This window comes from Platalea leucorodia (assembly GCF_965183815.1).
Source record: "Platalea leucorodia genome assembly, chromosome: 16".
Lineage (NCBI taxonomy): Eukaryota > Metazoa > Chordata > Aves > Pelecaniformes > Threskiornithidae > Platalea > Platalea leucorodia.
This window is the reverse complement of record NC_138838.1, coordinates 8,738,914-8,765,474: the sequence shown is the minus strand read 5'-3', so window position 1 is coordinate 8,765,474 and position 26,561 is coordinate 8,738,914. Positions and strand designations below refer to the sequence as shown.

Below are 26,561 nucleotides of genomic sequence, written 5' to 3'. Positions count from 1 at the left end.
GGAAAAAAGCTTGCTTGTTCGGAGTTAAATCCTACAAGCCTTTTGCAAATAAACTTTTATAATTCTGTTGTGATCCCCTGGAAGGTTTTCAACACCAGAGCTACTCAAATTTCATCCACATCTGTGTCCCTTTCAAGACGCTAAAGCCTTTTTTGTGCAGAGCTGATCTATTGTGTACAGGGCGTATTACGAGGGCACAGTCCCACAGGTTTCTGATGTACTTGTGGGAGGAGAGCCATTCGTTTATTGTACCAAGAAATGTCAGGTGTATTGGTATCACCCTCCAGAGGCATTTCTCTCGGGAGATTTGGAAGTCACTGCTCAGTTATCCATGTTCTCAGCCACTTCAGGTTATTTTTGGTCGAATCCTACTACAAAGGCTTTATTTTAAATATTGATTGGAACCTATTTTTCAAAATATCCTTTAATGAAGATGCCAGTTCAAGGGGATATGGACTTTCTGGCATATGTGTAAAACAACGGTCTGCCAAGTCAGAAGGCATGGCTGGCAGAGTGGGCCTGGCTCCTTTGGTGCTGGTCTGCCCAGCGCAGAGCGCCGCGGAGCCGCGGAGATGAGCTGGCAGAGGCCAGGCTGTGGGGCCGTACCCTGCTGAGGGCCCCCAGAAAACCCAGGCAATCGCATGGCACAATCATCTGAATTAAAAAAAGGGCCCTTCCCACCCCAGGACAACTGATTTCTGGTGCAGCCCTTTCTATCGCTGTAGCTTCTTGACCTATATTCTAAAGAAATAACCCTAACCTATATTGTAAATTATTTTTTAAAAACCCCCAAACCAATCCTTAAGCAAAGTTTCCAGTTACATCAGTGGCCATGATTTCATTTGTACTTTTTTCATGAAAGGAACATCACGCTCCTTACAAGAATCAGCTGAGATTATGTTGTGAAGCAAAGAATTACGGCACAATAAACAGCAGCAAACTGGTTTGTCAAGGCAATGGTTCAAGTACCTGTTACCAGAAGACTGGTTCTCCTTTAAGACATGCAATCATTCAGACTGGCCTGCGTAGCTGGTAGGCACGAAAATTTGTTCCACAAAACCCACCAGGTTAAGAAACCCTTCGGAAGCACTGATATTTTGGGGTAGAGTTTGTTGAATTAACACTTCACACTGTTAACACGTCTCACCCGCAGAACACGGCACTAACAAATTAACTTTTAAAAATCTGTGGAAGTATGCAATTTTTTTACATGCATTTCACTGGCTTCTATTGAAACTTCAAATTAGTTTATTGACTCAGGTCATTACCTGAATAGGTTAGTCTCTACTTCTCTTAAAATCAGCGAGGCATCATTTGCCACCGGCAGCAGTTGGCTGGTTGGGCTAAGAAGAAAGCCTACCTGCTCCATCACGTGAGCACTTCTCAGTGTTGCTGCCTCCCCTCTGCGTAACCATCACAGCCTCCGTAATTAAGACCTTCGTCAGCCTGCGGGAGGTTATCATTAACTTAAGAGTCAGAGGGCATCTCTGCACCTGAAGGGGGGGATTGGTCCGAAAGGGACGCAGCGCTGGGCCCCTCCAGCCCCAGTGTGGGGGTGACCACGGGGGGATTTGTCCGAAAGGGATGCAGCCGTACCATTCGCCACTGAAGTTCACATGCTTCTGAGGTGAAGGCCACGTGCTGTCTAATGCTGTATAAAACACGTTTATGAATTCTGTCTAATGCTATATAAAACATGTTTATTAATTTTTTAGACGTCGATTGAAGTTCTAAAGTTATTAGCTCATTTTCACAAAATATGAACAGAGCACGCTGAATTAAAAAAGAAAAAAAAATACATTTTTTTTGTTCTGAACATTCACCCAGAATTGATGGCAGACGGTTTTGTGGATGGCGTGTGCTTTGAGAACGATTTCTTTTAGCAGTTTTCTGGGAATTCTTAATCCACATTTGAAACTGCCACTTCAAAGAAAATATGATCGTGCTTAAAAGCAATATGCTGAGTGTGACTTCATAAACAATCCTGCAGCTGCAGGTAAAAAAAAAAATTAAATGGAAAGATTTAAGAGCCAAAAGAAAACCCACAACACACGATAATTAAACAGTTTAAATGGGCTAAGTTTGGCCTAAAACCAGCAAAGCGTTTTACAGATGATCAGTAAGTTGAACTCCTCTTTAAGTGACAGAATACAAGACAAAACTCTTCCACACAATCTTTCCTCACAAAAGCTTATGAACGTAATACAACCTGAGAGAAAACACTACCCTCTCCTAGCAGTTTAGACAGCAATAATACAACTTTAAACTATGAACTGGTAGAACGGGTCGATAATTACCAGCCTCATGTGAGCTACCGCTATCTTTGCAATCCTCTTCAGCTTTGATTTCAGGACTCGTGCTAGCTTCAGCTTCTTAAATCCATCCGCGTCGCCCTCGCTTCAGCTAGCTCTGCCCTTGGTCCTTCCAGCATGGCTCGCCGCAGCCCAGCTCCCGTGCGCCCTGCTGCTGCCAACACCCATCCTTCTTACCTTCTATTTTTTTTCTACGCTAGCTACCACCAATGTTTTCAAAATTTTTTGGTAAACAGCTTCTTAATTTCCTGCCACATTTCCTTTTCTTTCTATATTTAATTAATAAAAAGAGTATTTTATGACCCTTTTGTAATGGAGACCTAGACAAAACTGTAAAATCAAATTACCCTAAATCTATTAGAACAGCCTGGTTATGGCAGGCTTCGTCCGCAATGCCAGCAGCATCCCGTAACAGAAGCAAACAGCTGCTGAGCTACGGGCAAGGTCTGCAGGTGAATCATTTTTGCTTTTTGACTAAGACTCATGTAGTTATCGAGAAATTCTCTCTGGCTTACCAAATCAAATATTCTCAGACTTCATCACATAACTTAATCTTCCGTCTAGATTTTAGTTATCCTGTATATTAATATGTTCATTATTTTGAAGTATTGCGCTTAGACATTTCCTATTGTGTAAGAGCAATATCCCAGACAAAAAAAAAAAAAAAAGTCTTAAGTCATTGTGTCGGATAGAATTTGATTAAAATAAAGTTACCCACCACTAAATAGAACTATATTTTAATTTAATAATAAGGGGCTTAATGCAAGCTATTGTTTAACATGTTTAACACTCCACTCTAAAAGAAATTGATGAGGTAATGCTAGCAGACAGCTTGAGAAAAGTCAAGGATACCAGGACATTCCAAAAATCTTACTGTCTCCCGAGAACATTCTTTAACTCTGACATCAACCATCTAATAAAATCTGAATCCAGCAGAGGTCTTGTGAATGCATTCGAAGTAATTCGATGCAAAATTATCTCCAAGACAGATGAAGTAGGAAAAAACTACTAGTTTTGGCTCAAAGATTTGCAGGAGAGTAAATCTCTGGAAACATACCTGACCTAGTAGCAGTGCTGATCAAAAGTTAGGAGTAAATTGCGTGGTGTGATTGCTACTAAGAGAAGCTAACTAATGCTGGTTAAAAGTAGCCACTTTTTTTTTTTTATGTTCAAAGCAACAAATTAATTGTGAAGTTTGTTACCAACCAGACACGCGATCAGAAGATGGGGAGGTAACAAAGGCAGGATTTGTTTCATTAGGGAAATGCCCTAGAATGTTTCTTCTGACACTCCTTTTTCTTTGTGTAGCATTACTACTTCAAGTTTACATATTTTGAAAGGAATTCTTTCCAGACATTCCTCCCCTGAAACTGTTCTTGAGGAGCGTGGCTTTTGGGGTTTTATGTGAAAATAGTTGCAACGGTTTGGATAGCAAAGTGTCAATCAGTTTGCCCCCTATAACAAGTGAAAGACCTTGGAAAAGCAGAAACACCTTAGAATTTATTGTAAGGATCCATATTAGGTATCTAGTTTAAAAAAAAAAACAAAAAAACAAAACAACAACAAACCCCACAACCATAAGCTTTCTATTTAAATGTTAGAGACTCACATTTAAAACTTTAAACCCGCATCCCTGGCATTAATCTGCTCGGTGTACTGGAAACAGGCAGTAGCTTCCCCCCGCGCAAGAACACAATTGATCCTTGGAACAATTAAGCATGAATTTTTGATGAAATCTATAGGATTTGATCTAGCTGCCTACATTTAAATTAATTAAGTTGCATACTTTGTTTGCATTCAAGCAGTTTATCAGACTTCTGCATGGTTAGAGAGGCGTTGTTGCGATGTTGTTTGCTGGATTACCAGGCAGGAAACGTTAACATCAACAATGGATTTTAAAATTACATGGAATTTCATGACTGAACAGGTAGATATGAGGCAAAAATCTAACGCTTCATCATCAGCGTCCAATCTTCGTTCAAACCCACTGAGGCAACATGGAAGTATGTTGTTTGAACTGTTTCCCCTCCCCACCCCCCCAACTGTTGTTAGCTGGGATTTTGCTTACTTTTCTTGTTTTAAACTGAGATTTTCACTTAAAAAATAAAACAGTAATCAATTACCAAAGAACTCAGTCCAAAAAAAAAAAAAAAAGACAAACTTTCTCAAAATCGGAACAGTTTATCCACAAAAACTGTCATTTCTCCTATGAAAAGCCAAGTTTAATAGAATGGAGCTAAAATGCTACACACCAAATTCCTCATTCTGACCTTTTATGAGAGATTTAATATTTTAAATGTATAAGGTAGTTCAAATTATGGAAGATGTTTATGGTCATCTTGGGACACTGCATAAATCACAACAGCTCTTTCATTTTTTCACACTTCAACATTGAAGAAAGTCCATAAAAAACCAGTCTATGTGCAGCTAAAAGTGTAGTGACCTATAATTGGAAGAGCTGTATCGTGTTTCTGGGGGAAAGTTAACTGTCGGTACTATATACTCAGGCCATCTGACCCTCAGTGCTATTATGTTTCTTGAAGTACTTGAAGAGAGGAATGAAGTTGCAAATAGACCTAAATTATGTGTTGGCCCAAGCTTGCACTTTGAAGCAAAGCACAATTTTCAGCACATCCAGTCTGATTCCTCCAGTATTTTTCCACTTAATAAGTGAAGGTATTACTGTGTTAAAGAATTACTCACCCAATTAGGGACACCATCTGCTCCACTATATGTTTGCTGAATGTTATAATAACGAAAAGTTTCTGTAGGAAGGAAAACATCAGTTAGAGAAACATTTGATCAAAAGGGAAGCAGAGACAATGGGGTACGACAATTTACGTTCCTTGCCAACCAGACAGCTTCTCCAGCACTCACACATAGTTTTCCCTTCTCTTTTCTTTCAAGATCTTTATTTTTCAATACTCTTCAAAAAGAGGCAGGAGCGAGAAAAGCTGTTTACTTTATTATTCTATTTCCTCATAGATTTCATGTCTTGCAATGTTTTTGTAGCCTGTGTTACTAACCATTCGCATCCTCCCCAAACTTCAATTCCCAGAAGCTCAAGGTCACTTCACTCCGTCAACAATGTTTTAATGGAAAAACAGTCATCACCGTGCAGAAAAACTCACATCCCCTTACAAACACATCTACTTAAAGATCTCAGAAGTGAAAAAATAATATATCTTTTAGTCCTCTAGTTCATGTGCTTCAGACAGAAACAACCAGAAATACTCAGTGAAGAACAAAGTAAGAGCCATCGGGTACCTGTCTGTTCAAAAAACTTAAGATTGTCACTGTCTCTAATGCAACAGACTGTTTGGAACAGAGATAATTTCAATAAAAGAAACTTCTGTAACACATAGCTTATTTTGCAGAAAATCCAAATGTCCATAACTTTAACACTCCCTTCTCTTCTAACACAAGGTAAAATTTTGTTAAAATAGCCTTTGCTAATGCCACTTTTGTCATATTTGACAGCTTGTTTGTTTGCAAAGAGTGAGCAAGACTCTGTGTAGAGGCGTACGCACACACAAACAGTTCCCACAGTCTCCTCAAATCAATTAAAACACGATCTAAGGAGAACTGCATTCACTAGTCTGAAAAGAAGGGATGTGGCTAGAACTACACGAGATGATTTTGTGGTCCGGAGGAAGAGCCCAGCTAAAAGCAGCTCCAGCACGGCCACTGCACCAGCGCCACTCGCTTCCTGCCTAGAGAAAGATTTCGTTAAAAGCCTTTTTCATGACTCTTACATTTGCTAAATTCCAAATTGCAGCAAGATCACTACAAAAATCAAGGCTATTGCACAAGAGTACGCTTGAAATCAAGCATCGCAGAAAAGAGAATTCTAATAGCTAAACCTATTACAAAATAAGATGATTTACCAATTGTACAAGACACTGGGAAATATTTTTTCACTTACATTTGACCTGAGTGTGGAGCACTATAAATTACATAGCAAACATTCTGCTAGCTAAACAAGACAAATAAAATAATAAAAGGAATATTCACAAATACTATTTTACTTTTCTATGTTGCTAGAACAAATTCGAACAGTACACAGATTTGAAGCAGAAAAATTCAGATAACACAAAAATAAGTGCGGAGAAAAAGTTGTTCTATCGCAGTAAATGAAAGAGTTTTCAGATCTGTTTATTATTTTCTGTTTAAGGACTGGGCAAAGTAAAAATCACCATTTACAAAAAGATGGGAAGAAAAAAAGGGTTTAAGATTGAAATCTTCTGTTCGGGGCAAATGAAAGAGTTTTGAGCAGCTGGACGAGGGTACTAGACGAGTAATTTTACACTACTAATAGCTTCTGCTATTTTAATGCAGTGACAGCAAAGATTTCCAAGCAACACAGCTAGAGGCACTGCACCAGTCCTACGGAGATGCTTAAAAAAACCAAGCCCCAGCTGAAAACATTCGTTCTGATCATTACAGATAGAGCAACGTAGTTCATGATATAACACTAACCGCGCCACCGCCAGGAAAGAATGGCCAGGGAATCAGTCCTTCATCCGTCATTGCACAAAATGGTGACGCATTTTAAAAGCGAGACTCCAAATTTTTGACAGCAACTGGAGATTCTGATTGCTGAATTCAGAACATGCGGTAAGGCCCTGAGTTAGCAAGAAAAACTGGACACACTCTGAAATCAAGCTCTTTCAAAATAATATAGACTGAGGACATCAAAAATTGCTAACCGTGCTTGAAAGCTATGGACAGTACGCCCAGAGACGGACCCTCAGACTGCTTTCTGCAGGGCCTGAAAGGAGTGGGGTTTTCTCTACACCCTCAACTGAGATAAAAGGGAGCATTTAAAAGTGCCCCTGAACCGGTAAAGGCTAGCTGCAGTGCTCTTTGAAATGAGTATTTGTTACCAAAAAGGCAAGTTCATTATGAGTACGAAGTCCTTTCAGTCTGGTAAAAACCGTAGGTAAATAACTTGGCTAACCACCAATTTCCTGAGTGGTGTAGGCAGCGAGCTCATTAGTTTGTAGCTATAAATTATTCAGTTGCCTAAGTTTTGAGCATAAGAAGCCTAGCAGATCCTTTATTGTAAATGCTTTGCACCAAATTAATTTCCATTACTTCAGGTCAGGAAGGGAGACTCCAGAATTCATTACGAAGTAACGCAGTGTAACAGTCAAAAGGGAAGAAAAAAAAAAATCTTCCCCCCGGAGCCCGAAGGGAGGTGTAGTACTTGCCTGGATGTGCATTTTAATTACTGCTTTCCCGATCAAGGTTGCACCAAAGAAGGTCCAGAAGGGAACCAGAAAGTGTCCGCATGTTATCCCGGCCAGGTCAAACAGAGGGTTTGGAATCTATGAAGTGCAAGGGAAAGAAGTTCATGAATTGCAGCACTTACTGAGATGAAGAGGAACACGATAGACTTTGAAACTTTGAAAAATGAACATTTTCCCCTTATTCAACTCGATCCAAAACTCTTGTGTCTTAATACTTACAAAAATGTTAATGTCGCACCACATAACTTAAGTCTCTGGGATTCAGCTAGACAATGTCCCAGACAATTCCATTCTCATGGTCCCTCCTTACCCCTGGATTTTAAAAAAGCTAACAAAAAGTTTTCCATGTGAAATGCACAGAAACCACAGTAAAGCCATTTTGAGTGATTTATCAAATTTTCTCACTGACAAGCACATCGCTCTTGGAAGCTAGTGTTCAAAATCATCCCCAGTGACTTCCATCTGAGAAAGTACATTAAAGACTGGCATTTATAGTCATATGTATCCAGTTTAAAAGCACTGATTAGATTTTATTAAGCATATGCATTTCATTTAAAATTAAAAGTTTTTTTTATTGTTAAACTGTTGGCTTGACGTTTGGTATTGTGATACTATCTGTAAAATATTTTTTTTAAATTAAACCAAGAAAGTATCCAAATTCCAACCTTTCACACTTCGCATGCAGCACAAGGGCAGACTGTCTGAGTAAACATGCGGGCTATGTTTAATTCACAGTAGCAGTATAGTACTGGGCTAATATCCTGCAGTATTTGTGTTGCTTTGTTACACAAACAAATAAATGGTGTAGGTTGTTAGAAAACCATAAAAGATAGCAGCTTTGCAACTGACTGAATGGAAATCTGAAATCTGTGAGAAAGCTTATGAGGATTATACTTAGCTGTTATAGACTAGCAATTCCAATTTATGAGCGCCCACAACACCACCTGCATAGGAAGAAATCCGAAACGGTCTCTAATCATGCCCCGAAACGGTCTCTAAACATGCTCCACTTCAGCTAAAATGATTCTTTACCTCTGACAGCTGTCTTAGGCATAGGAGGCTAGTAAATTATTTACTTATACCACAGCCAGATAATTTTGCCCTTCTGAGCCAAGTCTGCTCTAGGTCTCGAGCATGTTCTTTGTTGGTTGGGTTGAGTTTGTTCTGAGAGGTCACGCTATTTAATTACTGCATCGCTATCACCATAGAGGGAGCAACGTGCTTTAGGTATGGGCAGCTCTGGATATCACCAGCACATGAAACATATCACAGTAAAAAGTTACTCAACGAGTCCATGTTAGGGTATATTAGCGGGCCAGCGAGGTTTTCTCTTTGTTTTTTAAAAAACAGACACAGACGCAGTACTGAGAGTTGCCAAAAAAGCCCACAAAGACAGGAGGGCAAATTCTCACAAGTCACAGCAAGGATCTTCCAGGGCTAATTCTTGCTTTGTTCCTTCCCCAGAGCTGCCTTCACATAGGAATTACGCTCCAGACAATAATATGGCTTTCTTATTGCCACGGAACAACATTACATTCAGTTGACTTCACTGCATAAACTTGCAAAGTTTTAAATTCAATTTGACTGTGTTTTTATGCAGCATTTAGAAGCCACTACTTGACAGACAACAACCTGCAGCTAGGACGGTCGTTACCATTTCACAAGCAAGTTCTCTAATCATATAAAATACACTCAACTAAAATACTCTTTAAAATCCAAAAAGCAAGATGGCAATTATAAGGAGGGCAAGTAAAGGAGATGCCTTCCAGCACACAGAGAAGCAGCAACAAGCAAGAGAAGCCCTGAAACAAAGCCCTGAAGCTTGAGGGGGAACAACACGGGTGCAAGGAGCACGCGTGGAGGGCTGCCTTCCTCATCGACAGGTGCAACAAAGATGTACGGTTTTGAAGCCCTGCGCTTTTTCAATGCCTCTGCCACGTTTAACCTCACCCTTTTTACTGCTACTCTGCCGTTATTCTGTATACGTTCTACATACATTTACAAACCCTCAAGTGTACTGTGGTGGACTCACGATTCCTCATCCCTCCCCCTACCCAGGGCAGCCCGTATAAGCAAAATGAAGCTGGAGCTCAGAGCGTGTTGAAGAACAGTGCAGCAAGAAGGTAAGAAGTTAAGCAAATGTTTAAGTATTACTAAGCAGGAACTATGAAGAGTTTACACATCGCCTCTCATGTTTACCAACTCCTTCCTCATGTTCTCCATTTCTCCACACTCACCTTGTCCAGCCACTCCAGGATCTCATCCCTGCCATCTACAAGCTGCTGTTCTGATGACCCAAGACAGACAAACCAGCCTATGCAGTGATGTCTCACAAGATGGTGACTAGAGGGGAATGAGTCAGAGGCAGGGAAGGAGCAGCCTAAGAGCTTACTGGATGGAAAGATTTAAAGAACAGCTTGTAACCTACATCTCCACTCTAAACATTAAGACAGTTCAAAAGATAAGTAAAGAGAAGTCATACGCCAGCAACTATAACCAGATTAATTCTTTCCAGCTAACACAGGTTACTTACATTTGAGCAAATAGTTTCCTTGTCATCTCTACAATTTAGGAAACTGAGAGAGATGCTAGACAAGTGTGGCATCAATACCTCATCAGCTGGCTAATGGCTGTGGTTATTCCGGAAGAATGGGATCATAGGGGACCTACACTTCCCCTCTTCACTGTAATCACATTTCTGTGCATCACGTCCCACATTTTGCCTGGGGCGTGGAAGGATAAGGCACACCATTCCTACCAGTTTTCATTAATCTTCCATAGTTGAATATTTTTCTACTCCAAAAGAACAGTATTATCCTCCTCAAAACATGAAAATAGCATCAGTGGAGATGCTCGTATCAACTCTTGCTTAGGGAGAAAAAAAACCTACAAGGAGTCTGTAGTTCATATAGCCATGACTCTGAAACTGGCTTCCTCGTTCTGCTCCCTCTGGTTCCCAGTGACCCAGATATCTCCACAGCAGACTTAGGAGAATTGCTATGGATGGATATCCTAATCAGGATTTATATAGGTAGTTTCCCACTCTTCAATTTGCGCCTATCTTTGGATTTGAAGATGTCAAGCACTGTAGGCTATACAACATGAACACCTGAAGAAATTATAATATGGTTCCAGTAGAACCTACAGGTAATCATCCAGCTCTTGCTATATCTCGCAAGCTAATAATGTGGGCTAGGAAAGTCCCCACAGGGTAACTGCCGGTGGGGCACACAATCTGACCTGCCAAATACCCGCGAGCACAGAGCAGCGAGCAGCAGTGTGCATACGCCTCTGTCAGAGAATACATGGCCTCAACATCAAACGCAGGGAGCATCCCTGGTCTGAAACAGAAACACAGAAACTTCTTGAATTTTAAGAATGTCTTAGTTCTCTTGCAGTTTAAGTCTTCCTTACTCTGACAAGCCTTTAGCATCTTTAGTGAACTGACCTGTTTTTATCAGGCTTCACCACACCACGCTGAGCTACAGAACTGTTAGCTGTGCTGTCAGAATTCACTGTGTTTGGTACCAGTCTAGGACTGGAGTTTCTCCGTGCTGTTGTACTTGCCGGTACCACAACCGTCCCATTTCCCTAAGCACCACAGAGAACACAGAAATAGCAAACAAGGCATGAAGCTCCATATGGACTCAAATACAACCAAGTCACCCTTCACAGCATTAATTCCATCGCAATATATTCAATCTGCAATTTGTGATTACAAACCCCTCTGTGACTGCAATGAACTTACTGAAGCGCAGGCCAAAATGCCGAAGAACCCAACCTTCTGCACCAGGTTCTGGACAGCCAGTTTAGCCCGGGAGGCAAAATCCTGCAAAGAAGAAAACGAAGCATTAAGGAGGCAAAACCCAAAATGAAGATACCTCAAATGTATGTGATTTCAATATCCTCCATGCTATGGGATTTTCTAATTCGCATTTAGGAGAATTTTTAAAACATAAAAAAAAAACCAATTTGAAACTCTGGGCTTAGAGGGAAGAGAGAGAAATTCACAGTGCTCGGTGTGAAAATCTGACCACCCACATGTATCGAGTTTTGGGTTTCAAAACCCTGCAAGTGGCACCAAGTTTGCACTACTATGGAAACCGGTTTTCTAGTATTTACTTCCCCATATCTTTGAATTGCCAATGCTGGTTATAGCTTATTCCTTAAACGAGCACAGGGAATTAATTTCCTTCAATACCTTTTACAATACGAAACAGGTATTTTCGCAAAACACAAAGCCAGAATATAATAATCCCGTTATATCCTGAGATCTTTGCTCTCAAACCCGGGATCTTAATCAAAATAGGTAATTCCAGGTACTCTCTACAACAAACTTGTAAAGTTCATTAAATCCATAGAGTTGAATCTAAAATACTTTAGAAGCAACAAAGGCGGCAGACCATGTAATATTTGAGCTATTCTTTAAAAAGAGATGCTAAGAGCATGCTGCCTACTTTTATTTTGTGATCACAACTTTCAAACATATTCAGGACAAACTCAAGAGTCTCCAAGTTTACCAAACACACAGTAAACACTTTTAAAAGCAAAAATAAAGATTCTCACAAGCAGTTTATTTGAATGTGAGAAGGGAATTTCCATGAGAATAAATTTTTTTTGAACCAAAACAGTCCAAAAAGTTAAAAACAGGGTCAGTATTATTTATTCAGGCTTGGCCACAGCACTTATAGAAAGCTGTGTATCTTTGGTAATAGCAAACTCTAAAAAGTCATTATTAATTCTTTTTTAAAAACCTAGGAATAAGCAACAAAAAGCTGATTTTCCAGTAGCAATGCAATATTCAGTGATTTGCATTTTGTAGAAAACTATCAGATAAATTTCACAGGGAAGTTACTTTAATCGATAATTAATGAAATTCTAAATTCCACACTTCAAAATAACTACAAAATAATCCAGATGAATTAAGTTTATGCAATTTTAACTTTGATACAATTCTGTTGAAACCTTCAATACTATAGACCAATGCAAGTAAATTACAATTACTTGACAATGTTCTTGCATATTACTTAAATTCTGAACTACAGAACTGACATAACTTTCTATGCCAGATTAAAAAAAAAAAAAAAAAAAAATCTGTGATAAGGCATTTGTTATCTTTTTACATCCGTTTTTCAAATAGTAACTTTTCTCCATTACAGTGCTTTAAAAATAGTTGTTAACAATTCTCAAATAAAAAAACCACAATCCTTACTGAAATCAGAATTCTATTTATTATACTTTATATTTGAAAAAATAACCCAAAGTAAAACAAATACTTCAAATTAAAGAAAAATGCCAAATAAATGAGATTTCCTGCATCTTATAGTGGACATTTTTAACCACAGGAGAATATAAAAACCCTCTTAGAATAGTCTATAAGGCGTGAATTTGCTAACTTTCACCAGGATCGTGAACATCTTATTGCAAAATGGAATAGGTGAAATATTCACCCTTTGTTGAAAACTTGTTCCTGACATTTTTTCTGTTTAACTTCTAGGATACGTACAGTATGCACGAGTGATCAAAACCTACTCCCAGTGAGGCTGATACCAAACACTTGAACTTATGTTAGCAGAAACAGGTCTAGAATGTGCCTGCATGACAAGTAAAGTGCAATTTTTCATGCTTTTCAGTTAAAAGAATGCATTTTGACACAAATTGTTATAAAGAACAAAACATGATAATTTACCAGTGAACTAAGTCCAAAAATCTTGCAACATCAAGGGCAGTTCCTTCTCAAACTAGAATTCCCTCATCATTATTTCCAAGTTAGTAAACAAATCCAAAACAAGTTAATATACGATCACCAATACGGGTCAGCACCACTGTACACAGTCAGTCCCACCGAGGATTTAGGACACGAACGAAAAGGATGCAAGACTCTTTTGCAGTGTGATCACACAGCCACCAACATAGGAAATAAAATGCAGCACACTAAGGAGACAACAGGTATTCCAATCCCTTAGCCAAATACAAAAGTCAAAATACGTGTTCAGAATTTCTCTACAGATCAATTTAAAATGAAAAAGTGTGCTAAAGCATAACAGTAACATTCTCCTTTCAACAATGGATTTTGTTCTTTGAAAAGGTGAACTGAAAAAGTAGTGCCTTCTGCAGGAATTTCATAAGATGTCCCCCCCCGTACTCTACAACAAAGCTGAATGTGACCGTGGTATTTTCAGTTCCTATTTTGTTCACCATTTCACAATGCTCATGGGGTTAGAACAATATTTTCACTTTTATAAGCCAATAAAGATTTTTTTTCACAGCTCCACAAATCTCATTGTAAAGTATCTTTAAAATAAAACACTACAATCCAATTGTTCAAATAAGTCCACGATATATTTCAATGGAAGTTGTTTCTATTCTAATTTTAACATATTTACCCATTATCACAGACTGCATTGCTAATACACTGTTGTATTAATTTTCACAAGCTGGAATTGGGAACAAACTCTCTAGCAAGTGACCTGTAAACTAATGCTTGCAGCAAGCTGGTTTAATAAAATTTATTATTATCATTATATATAGATTGACTGCATTAACTTAGTGTAAGCACAGTGCACCATTTTTCATCAAATTTCTTAAAAATAAGCAGCTTCCCTCACCCACATTTCTAGACTGCTGCAAAATTCAAGGTTGCTTTAAAATGAATTTTTTCCCTCCAGCTAAAAACATACATTTTTTGTTATAAAACCAATGAGGAAAGTGTTGAAAAAAGTGTAAGAAGTTTGTCTCTCTCTCAAAAAAAACCCCAAACCAACGCTGGGGCAATTTTTCTCACCTTATTAATAACTTTCTTTTTTTTAAAGTTATTACTCAGATTGTTTCTTCTTTAATTTTTTGACATTCATTGTCTATTACAAAGTACTCAATGGAAAGCACAGCTATAGTTCTAAAAATTTCAGTCAAGAACTTCTGATTTGTCTTCCTTTTTCAATCTTTCTAAACAAGCCAAAAGAGAGAAATTAAGGATTTTTTTCCCCTATTTTCTATGATCTAATGTAATCATAGCTACGAATAATTTGCACGGTAATATACACATCAGGGTTGCAACAAAACTATGTATTTGCAGTCTCAACATTTACTTTAATGAAAACAAGTTCAGAAATACTTCTGTTTGCTTGCTTCCTTAAATTTCGTTTGTCAAATCTTTGCGACATCTGCAATAATAAAAAAACCTTAAAAGTTTCATTTCTCACAGAATACAATCATCAGTTTCACAACTTTTACCTATTTCACAATATAATTTTTCTGTTATAAAGCCGGCACAGGCAACAATCTTTTCTCTACTTTTTTAAGCATTTGAAATAAAAGCAAAAGAACTTTCACAACTTATTGCTTAAGGGAAACAAAAAAAAAAAAAGAGAGACATAAAAGTTCAGCTACTTACAGGCAAAACATTTTCCCCCAAAATTAAAGTATCTAGACTGGACTCGACTCTCAGCTAATGTGATTCATTCTCTACAACATTTCAGGATACTTTAGCTCACTATGTCCCTTTCAAAGATGATTTGTTTTTTTGGTTTGGAAATAGATTTCCTGTCACTGCTACAATACAGGCAAAGGAAGGTTAAATGATTAAACATTACTTCATTGGGTTAATCATCAGATCTCAAGAATTGGAATGGAAATAAAAGGCATAAAAAGGTCAGTGCTGAAATACTGATTCACAAATCTCGGCTGGCGGCTTGGGGAAGTTTGCTTCATATCTGCCTTGAGTAAAATGGCACATTTTATTGATACCAGCATTTCATTACTACATGTTGCAAAAGCAAAAAAACCCTCCCAAACTTCCAAACCTAAAGAGAAATTACATGTTTTGCTGTTAAGTAAGATTTACCACAGTGTTCCTCCTTTAAATATGCATTATGGTACAGCTTTGAGTGTAGTTTAACATGGGCCATTTATCCCTATAAAAAAGCCCTCCTTCTGGCAAGAGTGAATGGACAATCTCATCTTCACTATAAAGCTTCCTCCCATCCCTCTGTTTTATTTTGTTTCCATTTATAATTTCAATCTCTATTTCTTCTTTCTTCCCTCATTGTAAAGTAAGTTGCACAAGCTCTTCTCTATTTGAGTAAAGTACATTTCACTGGTTTTAGTTAACAAGCTCGAGGGGGAAAAAAAAAAATCAATTTTTACTCTTTTCTTTCTGTAACACTGATTTATTATCAGAAAACGGAATGGTCACAATTTATTGTTCACACTAAAATTGTGAAGCCTCTTTTTTCTTCATCTCTTAGAACAGAGATTGTTGACGGATCCATAACAAGTAACTAGTTGATGGTTACCAAGGAGCTCTAAATAATCAGCATTGGACTGAATCCCATGTCCTTACAGAAACAACCCATGAGGCTTCGGCAGAGGCTGTTCTCTTGAAAGACTGCACAGATGGGCCTACCTCGATTATGTAATGTAACAGTTTATTTTCTAACATGAAGGTGCAATCAGTTTTCAGGAGCATCAAGAAAGCTAAGACTCCCTATCACAAACCAACTCTTCCCTGCATGCAGCAGTGATGATAGCTGTCAATCTCCGAAAGCTATGATCCAGAGTTCGAATGATTTGAGGCCCGGGCAAACCTTTCTTTATCACAATTTTTTTCTGTTGTAAATACGTCAAACACTTCACAAATATATTGGTGATATTGGTGGATATAGCACAAAGAAGGTGGCCAGTAAAGAAGGGAAGGAATATATAAGACTGAATTCAATCCGAAGTTCGCGGTGCATATATTCTCTACCAGTAAGAACACAGAGTGAGTTAATATAGGATCGGGGCGAAGTCAGTGATGCGATTATTAACGCAATCGCTCAAGCAGGATATTAATTACCTAGCAGATGGTAGCCTTAAGAAGGTCAACATACATTTCCAGAAGGCTTTGGAGGGGTTATGCAGGATTTGTTACGCTAATAAAAAACATAATTGTGAATAAACACTAAAAAAAATCCAAAGACATAAACAGAGATCTGAAGTGAATGTGTTGCACCGTGATGGAATGGGTCCTCTACAAACAAGGAGAATACTAAAGTTGCTGTGGAGACAGGTATTCATCCTAGTGCCAGCAGACTGCCCTGCTGCGAACGTGTAACTTCCATGTGAGGAAGAAGTAGACAATCCTTCAAGATTTGAGCAAAATTTATATTACGGTTATAATATTTACTTACTAGAAACAAAGTTTAATTACCCAAATAATAATCTGAAGAGGAGAACATTTTTTTCCAAAGATTGAAGACGATGTATGAAGCTACCGTCTCAGATTATTAAAATTATAAACTCCTTACCATTTAAAAAGCTGCCTACAAAGACAGTGCTCCTTTTTATGTAAAAATCTGAGTTATGTTAAAAATGAGCTGCACAACATTTTGTTCTTCTGGCTTTCTATAACAACACAATGGAATCAAACACAACTTATGGGAGAATGACCATTTGTGGTTAGGCAATGAATTCTAGAATTTCAGAGGACTGGGAAGAATTATTAACTCATTGAAATAACATATTAACTGCAGAAGAGCAGTTTTAAAGAAGTCGGATGGCTACCTACAGGCTGAGAGGTTACAACATACATCCATGCTAAGAAAGCAGTAGATCAGCAATGACATTTAATGATCAACACGGTCACCCGGAGTTAAGAGATCAAGATACAGTTGATAGTCATTGCCTATCACTACAAATAGTTCATTACTCAGTGACCAAAGAAACCATTTCATACCTCTCCTGCAAGACATCAAAGGTAATGGATCTCATGAGTAAGGTTCCAGTAAGTTGCAAGCAGGAATATTTTGACAGCGGTTCATGGCGGTACTGATCCCCCACTCCGTCAGCTGCAGTGACTCTCAACATCTAAACGTGTATGGGAAGGGCTGTGGCCCTGGATCTCGGTTCTAGCTTTCTCAAAAATACTTCCAGCTTAATGCAAATAAAGGGCGAACTAAAAGGGGATACTTCCATCTTGATGCCTGGAGAGAAGAGGGTGTAAGAGGTAAGCTTTAAACTTACTTATCACTCAAAACTCTGGGAAAGAAAGGCTCTGTCTTAGAAACTGGGCTGTCAAAAGACAAAAAAGGTTTTCAAGGATTACTGAGAGCAGCTAAGGGAAGGTGGCAGATCTAGGCAAGCACTGAAGTTTGATAAAAGAAAGGTATTTACATAAGATAGGCATAGGACAGACATTCCAGATTAAGAGGACTGCCTCAAATTCTAAGCTTGGGAAGGAAATAAATTTCACTTCACAAGAAGTCTGGGTTTTCTGAGACATTAAATTCTAGAAAAGGAATAGGGTGATCATATGGGAAAGGTACAAGAGAAAAATACGTCCATGTTGAAAATGAAAACACAGTTTTAGAAAGTACAATATGAAGAAGACTGAACAGCAACGAAACAGGGCCCTTGACTTCACAGGCTTTACCAAAGAACTGTGGAAAGACAAGAGAGCAGTACCTACAAAACCTCATTAAATAGACTATATCAGAGATCTGAGGTCTTAAAGCTGGTAAGATTTCAAACCATTATTCAGAATATTTGTAGGCAAGGAGGAGCATACAGCAGGTACTACATACAAATCCCAAGTCAACAAGAAATCAAAGATACAGGTGATTTCTACTAGCCTTTCCTAGGACAAGAATACTGAATACAGATTGTTGAGGGAAATACAGAGATTTATTTCCACATCTGTTTGTGTTCAAATTCTTGAGGTTGGTTGCGTGTTAAGGGGTGATGCTGCAATCCACAAAGATAATCGGAAAGATGCTCTTCTTTGGGACTTTGTAAACTCAGACATATGAGTAACTACAATTAGTTCTTGTGCCAGAAAAATTAAGTTTTTCCATAGAAAATACAGCTAAACCTATTGTCCTCATAATCAGATTTTAAAACTGCTGTTAGAATAGAAAGATGTAAGAAGCCATAGAGCCGTGTCCAGAGTTGAAACCTTTGCAAGTCGTGTGGAAGCAGAGCGTAACAGAGTGAAGTGTTCATTCCAACAGCAAGCTTTGCTTTCCCTGGTCATTTAATTTTAACCTGTCTTGGAGTAAAAGCGTGAAACTTCCGAGTTTGTAATGTAATGTAATGGATCCATTACATGGTAAATAAGACCTCCCATTAACATGAGTAGGAAGGAAGTCAACCAGCTTGGATTAAACAGACTATTAGCATTAGGAACTTCTAGATATTTTCCTCATTTCATTAACCAACTGTACCATGATAAGAACATTTTATTTCCTTCCCTCACTTCTCCCTCTCCCTTAGTCCCTGGGGGAAGAACCAGCAAATGCTTCTTCATAATAAACTCCATCTCAGGAGCTTTAGTTTCAAGATCTTAGACTGTTACAATCCAACACCATGCTCAAGTTTGGAAGTGATATACCAAAATGAACGCATATTTTAGAGCTCAACGAGTTAGTAGGCACTCTCAAACATAATGCCAGCATTTTCCACAACTAGAACTGAAGCTCTCAGACTTCTACATAGAAAGTCCTTTTGCTTCACACTGTAAGAATAAAGAAATTCTGTAAAGAATAAGACACAATTAAAGGAAACAGTCTGAAGGAAGAGGAAGGAGCACGTCCTTTCAGTCTTATCAGATCTGTCCTATAGAGTAGTAGCCCTTTCAACCACATCCCCTGCCACCTCTACTCCTCAATTCAGGTCTGTGCATGAAGCACGTGTCCCCTTTGACACTTTGCAATTTTATAGTGGTGCATGAAAGCATGAAATAAAATTTATTATTTCTTTTCTTGCTGAAGAACTACTTTCCATTCACATCTTGTAGATCTGGCAATGAGCAGATCTTGCAGTCTATCTCATGGAAGAGAGCTGTCGGTTTGGCATGTCAGGGAAGCAGCAAGGCCGCTGCGACGGTCCAACGTTGGAAGAGATTACCCAGAGAGGCTGTGCAGTCTCCAGTCTTGGAGGGCTTCAAGACCAGACTTGACAATGCCCTGAGGAACCTGAGCTGATCTCATAGATGACACTGCTCTGAGCAAAATGTTGGACTAGAAACTGCCTCAGGTCCCTTTCAAGATGGATTTTTCTGCGATTCCATAATGAGATACTAGCAGCCACCTACAGAGAGAAGAATGAAGTAATAGAACATCCTATCGCTCTGGTTCCCACACATCAGCCATTGACCTCTGCAGCCTTTGCTTCTACAGTTGAAAGCGTACGCTGGCATTGCCTCCACCAACGTGCTGGCTGCCTAAAATACCATTGCAGCTGCACAGTGAGCACTCATTTATCTCAAAGCTACCATTGCAATTAGTTATTGTGGCCACAGGTCTGCCAACCTAGTTACAGTGGCATGACGAGCAATTCCAGGATGTCGTTAATTTTTTTTTTATCAATTACAAATTATAAAGTCCTATTTTTGGAGGGTTTAGGATCCAGACACTGTAAGGAAGGGCTCATGATTACTGGAATGAAGCGAGTTGTTGCTTTGCTTTAGCCACCATCACCAAGAAAGGAAGCAATTTTTGATAACCAGACAAACGGATTGACCTTTTCAACCCCTAACAAAGCAAAGCCAAAGTCACCAACACTGAAAAAAAAATACAGTGTTCCTCCACAGAGAACTTAGAAATAAGTTAAGGAAGAAAACCCATGCACAGAAAAACCACTTGTATAATAATAATGTAACCACTTGTATAATAATGAATAAAAGTGAACAATTTCTTACACAGCTGACAAATCCTTTTGCACACACAAGTCTTCCCACTCAGGCTGGCCAGCAGATGTGCGATGCTAGGCATACCTCTCACTTGCTCTCCCTGAGAAGCAGCAGAGGTTCCCAGACAGCTTAGAGAAGTGGTCTGCATACCAGACTCTTGTACAACACAGATATTTAAACAGTGTCTGGAGCAGGGGAAAAAAAAGTAGCCCTTTTCTTGATTATGATACCATAATTAATTTCTATCAGTTATTGAAGGCTCTCCCTGAAAAAATATTTTTGAAGCAGCTTATCTGACCCAAACTTTTGATCATTTATCGGCTTTTCTCAGAATACTGGGGAGTGAAATATCGAATATTTAGGACCAAACTGTTCCCTTAGAAAGTTGTGTCTAGCATCCTCCACGCGCACAGAACAGAGCATGCAAATTCAATGGCAGAGTTCAACTATCTGCTTCTCCACAACTACGGAGCAAATGCAGCTTGCAAGATTTCCAGTCGACTCAGTGACATTCTTTCTAGAAAGGTTAATTTCTGTTGTAAAGTGAGAGCTTTGTTACTGAAAAAATTCCTCTGAGCTAATATCCTAATATTAAGTGAAAACATTGCAAAGTAATCCAGATTTCTTCAGTGGCTCGATCATTTCTGATTTATGCACTTACACACTAAACATTAAAACAACAGAGGGCCGAGTAAAGGCGTTTTAGGGAAAAGACTGTTATCACAAAGAGCCGTTCAAAGAAGAATGTGAAAAAGTCATCTCCAGATTGCCATTAGCAAACCTAATGTAATGCTCATTGCTGTTTTTTCCTTATCTGTAAGCAGGTGTGCAGATGAATAGAACAATGCAGGCACAAGACTGCCCTATTGTCTTGCCCGTGTCCAAAGAAATCCAGCAAGGAGGTGGCTTACACATTTGTTACTCACAGCTCCTATTGTCTACCCTCTGCCTCTATTAACTCTTTGCTACCTCTTTTCTCAGGAAGCCCTCTATAACAAGTTCCCTTATTTCAAGCTTCCATTGACTCATTCCAAAGCTTATTTCAACTCACTAATTTTGGAGAACAATTTAAAACTAAGCTGATACTTAGCACATTCACTGCTTATTATATTGTCTGTGGGAAAAAATCACCACACTTTACTATTAGTTCGCTATCAGTTTGCCATCTCGCTCTCAAGCTATAGCATTGATGGGAAGCTTCCAAAGCGAAGCTTCAAGGTTTGATTAGTTTTGAATTGCCATTTAATTATGGGCCAAGATAAAAAAGGTAAGATACCTCCCCTACCTATTAACAAACGCAGGCAAAACTTCAGGAATGCAGTGTGTGAAGACAAGCCTCCTGGTGGCCACCCATCAGGCAGCCTAGACCAGACACCAGCAATCTCTTTCTTGTACGGCACAATTAATAAAGGGAGGAAGCTGATGAGGAAAGGGGGTGACTGGAAGACCGAGCAAGAGAAATTATGAACAGAATTTGACGTTGGGTTTAAACAAGTTACTTCTGGGAAAGGAAAAAAAAAAGAAGTAAAGGTTTTCCAGTTATTGTATGTGACTCTACCACTTCCATTTTTATGATAACTGCTTTATAAAAACCTGCTTGTGGTCTGCTTTAACTTCTTTTTTCTTGTACTGAATACCCTGAAAACCTTTTCATTAAACAAGCCAGCAGCCAGGGAATCCTTTCCAAGCAGCAACTTATCAGATACTAGCTGTTAGTTTAATCACGGGAGAGATCCATTTTTAATTTGGCCATCTTCTTTTACACTGCTAATTAAGTAACATTTTGCTTATTAGTTGAACCTAATCATTCCATTTGAATTAAGTCACAGTGTCGTGTCAGAACACAGTGCTGGGTTCTCCCAGTAACCATGGCTGGGTGTGGTAGCGTACTTTGTTCTGCTTCGGCAAAGAGAAACCCCACATGAAGACGTGGAAAAGCAATCCAGCTCGGGGCACCAGACCTTTCAGAAATGCTGGAAAGATGGGTTTAACATGTGTCTAACCGTCACTATCGCAAAAGTTCATCAGTTTAACTCCTTGCGGACTAGAAGGCGACGCTCGGAGCAGGAAGTTGTTCGGTGGAACTCCTGACGCAATGCAAACCAAAGCAGTTGCAGCTTAGTTTAACACAAACCCTCTTGAGTCCACGTTGACAAATTCTTTAACAAGCCCTGTGGTTACAGGGAAGCTGGTTTCAGTCTGAGTCACTCCTGTTCAAACAGTTTACTGGAAATGGAGGGGAGGGGGAATTTTCAGAGAAGTCATGTGATGGCCAGACAAACCACAACCAGTAAAGGTTCAGTGGAGTCAAAAACAGGTCCCAGCAACAACTGACATTCAGTGTGCAGATGGCACTCAATCATTCACAAACGAGTCCTGCTGCATCGCAGCATTTCTATGGATTTAACCCTTTTTCAAGTTTGTATTCTTTCAGAGGCAGGACGCAGTTTGGAAAGTAAACAAACAGCGGTGGCTGATAGTAACATAGGCAACTAGAAAATATTTTTACATGGAAATTTGGCTGCAGCAACGCTGCACAGAAGCAAAGCCTGATGTGTAAATCATTAGTTCTTAAAAATATGCCACTTAATGAATCCAAACACTTGGAGTCATTAAGGATTAGATATACAGCAAAGATATTAGTACTTTCTCCTCTTAGCAAGGAGTACCATGGTACAGCAAGGGCCCACGCATTAACGCTTTATCACTAAGTACCTTGAGGGAAGCTGGCATTAAAAGCTTCATTTTCACCAGAAACCTCCGTCAGCTTTAAGTGTTTCAGCATGACAGAGAAAAGATGAGAATGCTAAACAATCAGCAACCGTTAAACAGGCAAAAGAGACTCCCTGCACATGTGTGTGTAGACGTGAAACTGTACAGAAGTATGCTTGCACTGTATTATTACCAATGTGCTGCCCCAGCACTAAGTAGTAGATTCACTTCCCCTAATTGAGAGGTTGGTTTGAACGGCTGCACTGGAGATACTCCCCGTGGCTAAAAGGGGAGCTCTGATAAAGACTCCTTTGCTCTGGAATTCGACTAGAAGAGAGTTAACAGCAACTGAGATACCGTTTCAAACATTCGTAATTTTTAAATACTGCCTTAAGTGTTAACAAATCAGACCGAGTTGCTCTGTTCCTATAGCATGCTGGGCTCTGCATTGTGTGGAGCTCTGAGAAAAAACGAGCCCTGCTTGTAAACCCCACGCCTTCTCCAGGGCAAAGCCGCTCGATTTCAACCAGAGCAGCCACAAGGCAGGAGAAGCTCGGATGCTCCCTTTATGCAACTGGGACGCGCTCGCTGGCGTGCGCGCAGGGAGGCACGGAAAGGAGAAGTGAGTGTTCCTTTAAAACGAGGGGCTTTTGCTGAAGTATGTTAATGGAAAGTACAAGGCAGACTGACACATCCTCTGCAGGCTAATGAGTTGTCTCAAAACATATCTCAAGGAGACAGGTCACTTAGATCTGAGATTTATGACAGAAAAATCCTTCAACAGACTCTTTAAAGTAAATAGCGTTTTACTCCGTGTAACTTTGAATGGGGCACTAAACCTTGACGCTGTTCAATCCTTTTAGGTTCCTTTTTTTTGTTGCTTTTTTAAAGTGCCAAGCTAGCAAGCACATTCCCCCTCTCAGATCCTTCAGGCTGGATGTTATATTCATGGTCTATTCTCACCATAGAAGATCCTCATCTGTTTCTCAAAATTACCATTGTTTTGGAGAAATAGCAGCAACAAGCTTTCTAAACAAAACACACGCAGGCACAAACGTCAAGCCATTTGGCTTTGCCTCGTAGGCATACAGCAGCTCAGCAGAAGCAGAGGGGGAAGCTATTCTTCAAAATCTAACACACCCATTTTCATGCCTCGCAAAAAGGCAGGCTGAAGCCAGACCTTTACGCTGAAAGAAGGCTCGGGTCATTTGATGTCAAACATTTGCAGTAGTCTCCATGGCATAAGACACTTGTCACATCCCCCGCGTTTTCTTAAGCATAAGGCTTCAGCTTGGGAGAGTGGGAGAAGCTGATGTAGGTAATAAAAATTGTTATTGAGCAATTTAAAAATAGACATCGTAACTGCTCGTGAATAGCAATTACAGGACAAATAGTGATAAGCTATGCTGAAGATCGGGATTTACTCAAGGTCATAGGAAAAGGCAGGCCTGTCTCCCACAGACATCTAGCAAAAACACGATTGAAGCCAAAAACAAAAAGGAAGTCATATTAGCAAATGGAAAAAACTGAACTGTCAGTTTTATGAGCGCAATACAATTTAATCGGATTGTCAAAGCCTCATGTTAAGGGAGTTTTACAGAAACTAAACCACAAGTGGAGTTTAAAAAGATTTTTTTTTTTTTCCTGGCCATCCATCCACAAAACAACATGCTTCAATCCAAATTCAATTGCCAAGAAAATAAAATCAAAAGTACTGGTAAATAACACAATCATTTTTCTTAATTATTTACACGACACCATTTGTTTGCTAAGGGCAGTCAATACAGCTAGCTATATTTTGGCCTGTCCTGACAAAATGCTCTCTAACAAAAGTTTTCTTCCCAAGAATCTTACTGTGCCTTCTGGAAACCAACTCTGGCTGCTCCCACAACTGTACACGCATATAATTTGCTGGGAGAGTTTCAGTAAACACAGATAGCATTTCAGCTCTCGAGTCATTTATTCGACTGGTTTAGTTGGTTTGTTTTTTTTTTTTTTTTTTTACCACGACTTGATTTTTATACAGTTAGGGATTACTTTGCAAAGCAAAGACTGATGATAGATTAAAGAACAAAGCAGATTCCCCCCCCCGCATCTTCAAAGAAATAGAAGAATTTACTATTTACAATAGCAGAAAAACCCTTTGGAACTTTCTAGTAGGGGGAGGCTCTCGGGAAACACAGGTTTTACTGTTAGAATTACTAGATTGCACTCAGTATTTCCAAACCACTTTCTTTCATGGAAAAGCTTTATCCATTTTCTGAAGAGAAGGAAAAAAAAGAAGTATATATTTATATCAAGAAAATACCCTGGTAGAACAGTTTAAAGACAGCAGTGCACTGGAGACCCCATGACTCCAAGACTGGAGAGTCCTAATTTTAATAATAATTTGTAATTGCCTTGATACCATTTGCTCCTAAAGGAAATCCTGTAAATTCAATAATATTGGTATTCATCAGTTCTTGAATTTGATCTTTTAGATGTTGATATTTCTTAACTTTCTCTACCGCTGCATCTGCCAAAGATGTTGATTTACTCTCATACCTAACTGCGATCTCTCCTACTAGGGCCTGATCTCCTTTAACAAATACCAGGTCTGGCTCCTAGCATCTGCTGGTTTTTTAATAGCAGTCTCATGACCTGTTTCAACTTAGTGGCAGACAAAACAGGGTAAGAAAGAAAAATACGGAAGAGGAATTCAGCGGCAAGTAGTTTGAGGAAAAAATGTTTAATTTCTTCTAAAACACTATCAGTAACTTGTGAACAGGATGCAAACTCCTGACCTGAATGAGAAATTATCTACAATAATAACTGACTGATGTACAGCATCAGTTGCAAACTATGCTGTAACACAAGTAGTATTTAATCCATCAAGAAAATAAATAACAGGAGCAACAAAAAGGGATTCAGAGCAGTTTGGCTGCATTTTCACATCAGGAAAAATATGTTTCCTCAGGCTGATGAATGGGTCATGCACTGGCCCCCGAGGGTGTTCGTGGCAAGGCAGGCAAATGTCATCTGAAGGGGATGAGCTGACTGAAAATCATCTCCTGGCCCAGGGAGGCTTTAAATTCAGCTATAACAACCATGATTATAAAATAGCACCTCCTCTATTGCTGATTTGTTAGCCCCCTTTCTCCCTACCTTTATTATGCTGTTCTTGGAAGTCTAAATAAATGCAGTATTTGTAGCAAATACTTTGGCTGCACTATTGTATGTACTTCAACAAGCTGCATTCTTGTCCTCCCATCATCAGAGGTATCCCTACCCAGTGGAGGATCTTTTTCCATCCCTGGGAAGTCCCTTGTGAACTCACACCAAGTGATTTTTGGCCCATTCCCATTTCATTGGAATGGTTATTTACACCATCTAGTTGTTCTGTGTTTTATTAATTCTGTTGTTTTGCACTGTTCTTACTTGTGCAGTCTCTGCATGTTCCAGCATCTCCTCAAATTCCTGGTACTCTTCATCATCAGGTTCAGCACCAGAGAGTCGGGCCGCCCTCGCCATAAAATATGGAGGCAGCTCTCCAATGGCTGTGCCAGCACCCTGGGAAAAGAATAGTTCTGATTTATTTTTGTGTTTATTCTTAAACAGGAAACATGTGATATGCATAGT

The 26,561-nt window shown here is 39.2% G+C and overlaps 1 protein-coding gene across 9 annotated transcripts in view; it reads right to left on the bottom strand.

Annotated features, from left to right (window-relative positions):
• VMP1 (vacuole membrane protein 1) overlaps nucleotides 1–26,561 on the bottom strand; it is a 69,728-nt gene that overhangs the window by 8,960 nt on the left and 34,207 nt on the right. For all 9 annotated transcript variants that reach the window (XM_082328380.1, XM_082328383.1, XM_082328381.1 and 6 more), the window contains 4 exons: nucleotides 26,361–26,492; nucleotides 11,313–11,393; nucleotides 7,526–7,642; nucleotides 5,016–5,077 (listed from right to left, as the gene is read on the bottom strand). In XM_082328380.1, the coding sequence (XP_082184506.1) occupies nucleotides 5,016–5,077; nucleotides 7,526–7,642; nucleotides 11,313–11,393; nucleotides 26,361–26,492 (392 nt within the window). The remainder of the gene's footprint in view (nucleotides 1–5,015; nucleotides 5,078–7,525; nucleotides 7,643–11,312; nucleotides 11,394–26,360; nucleotides 26,493–26,561) is intronic.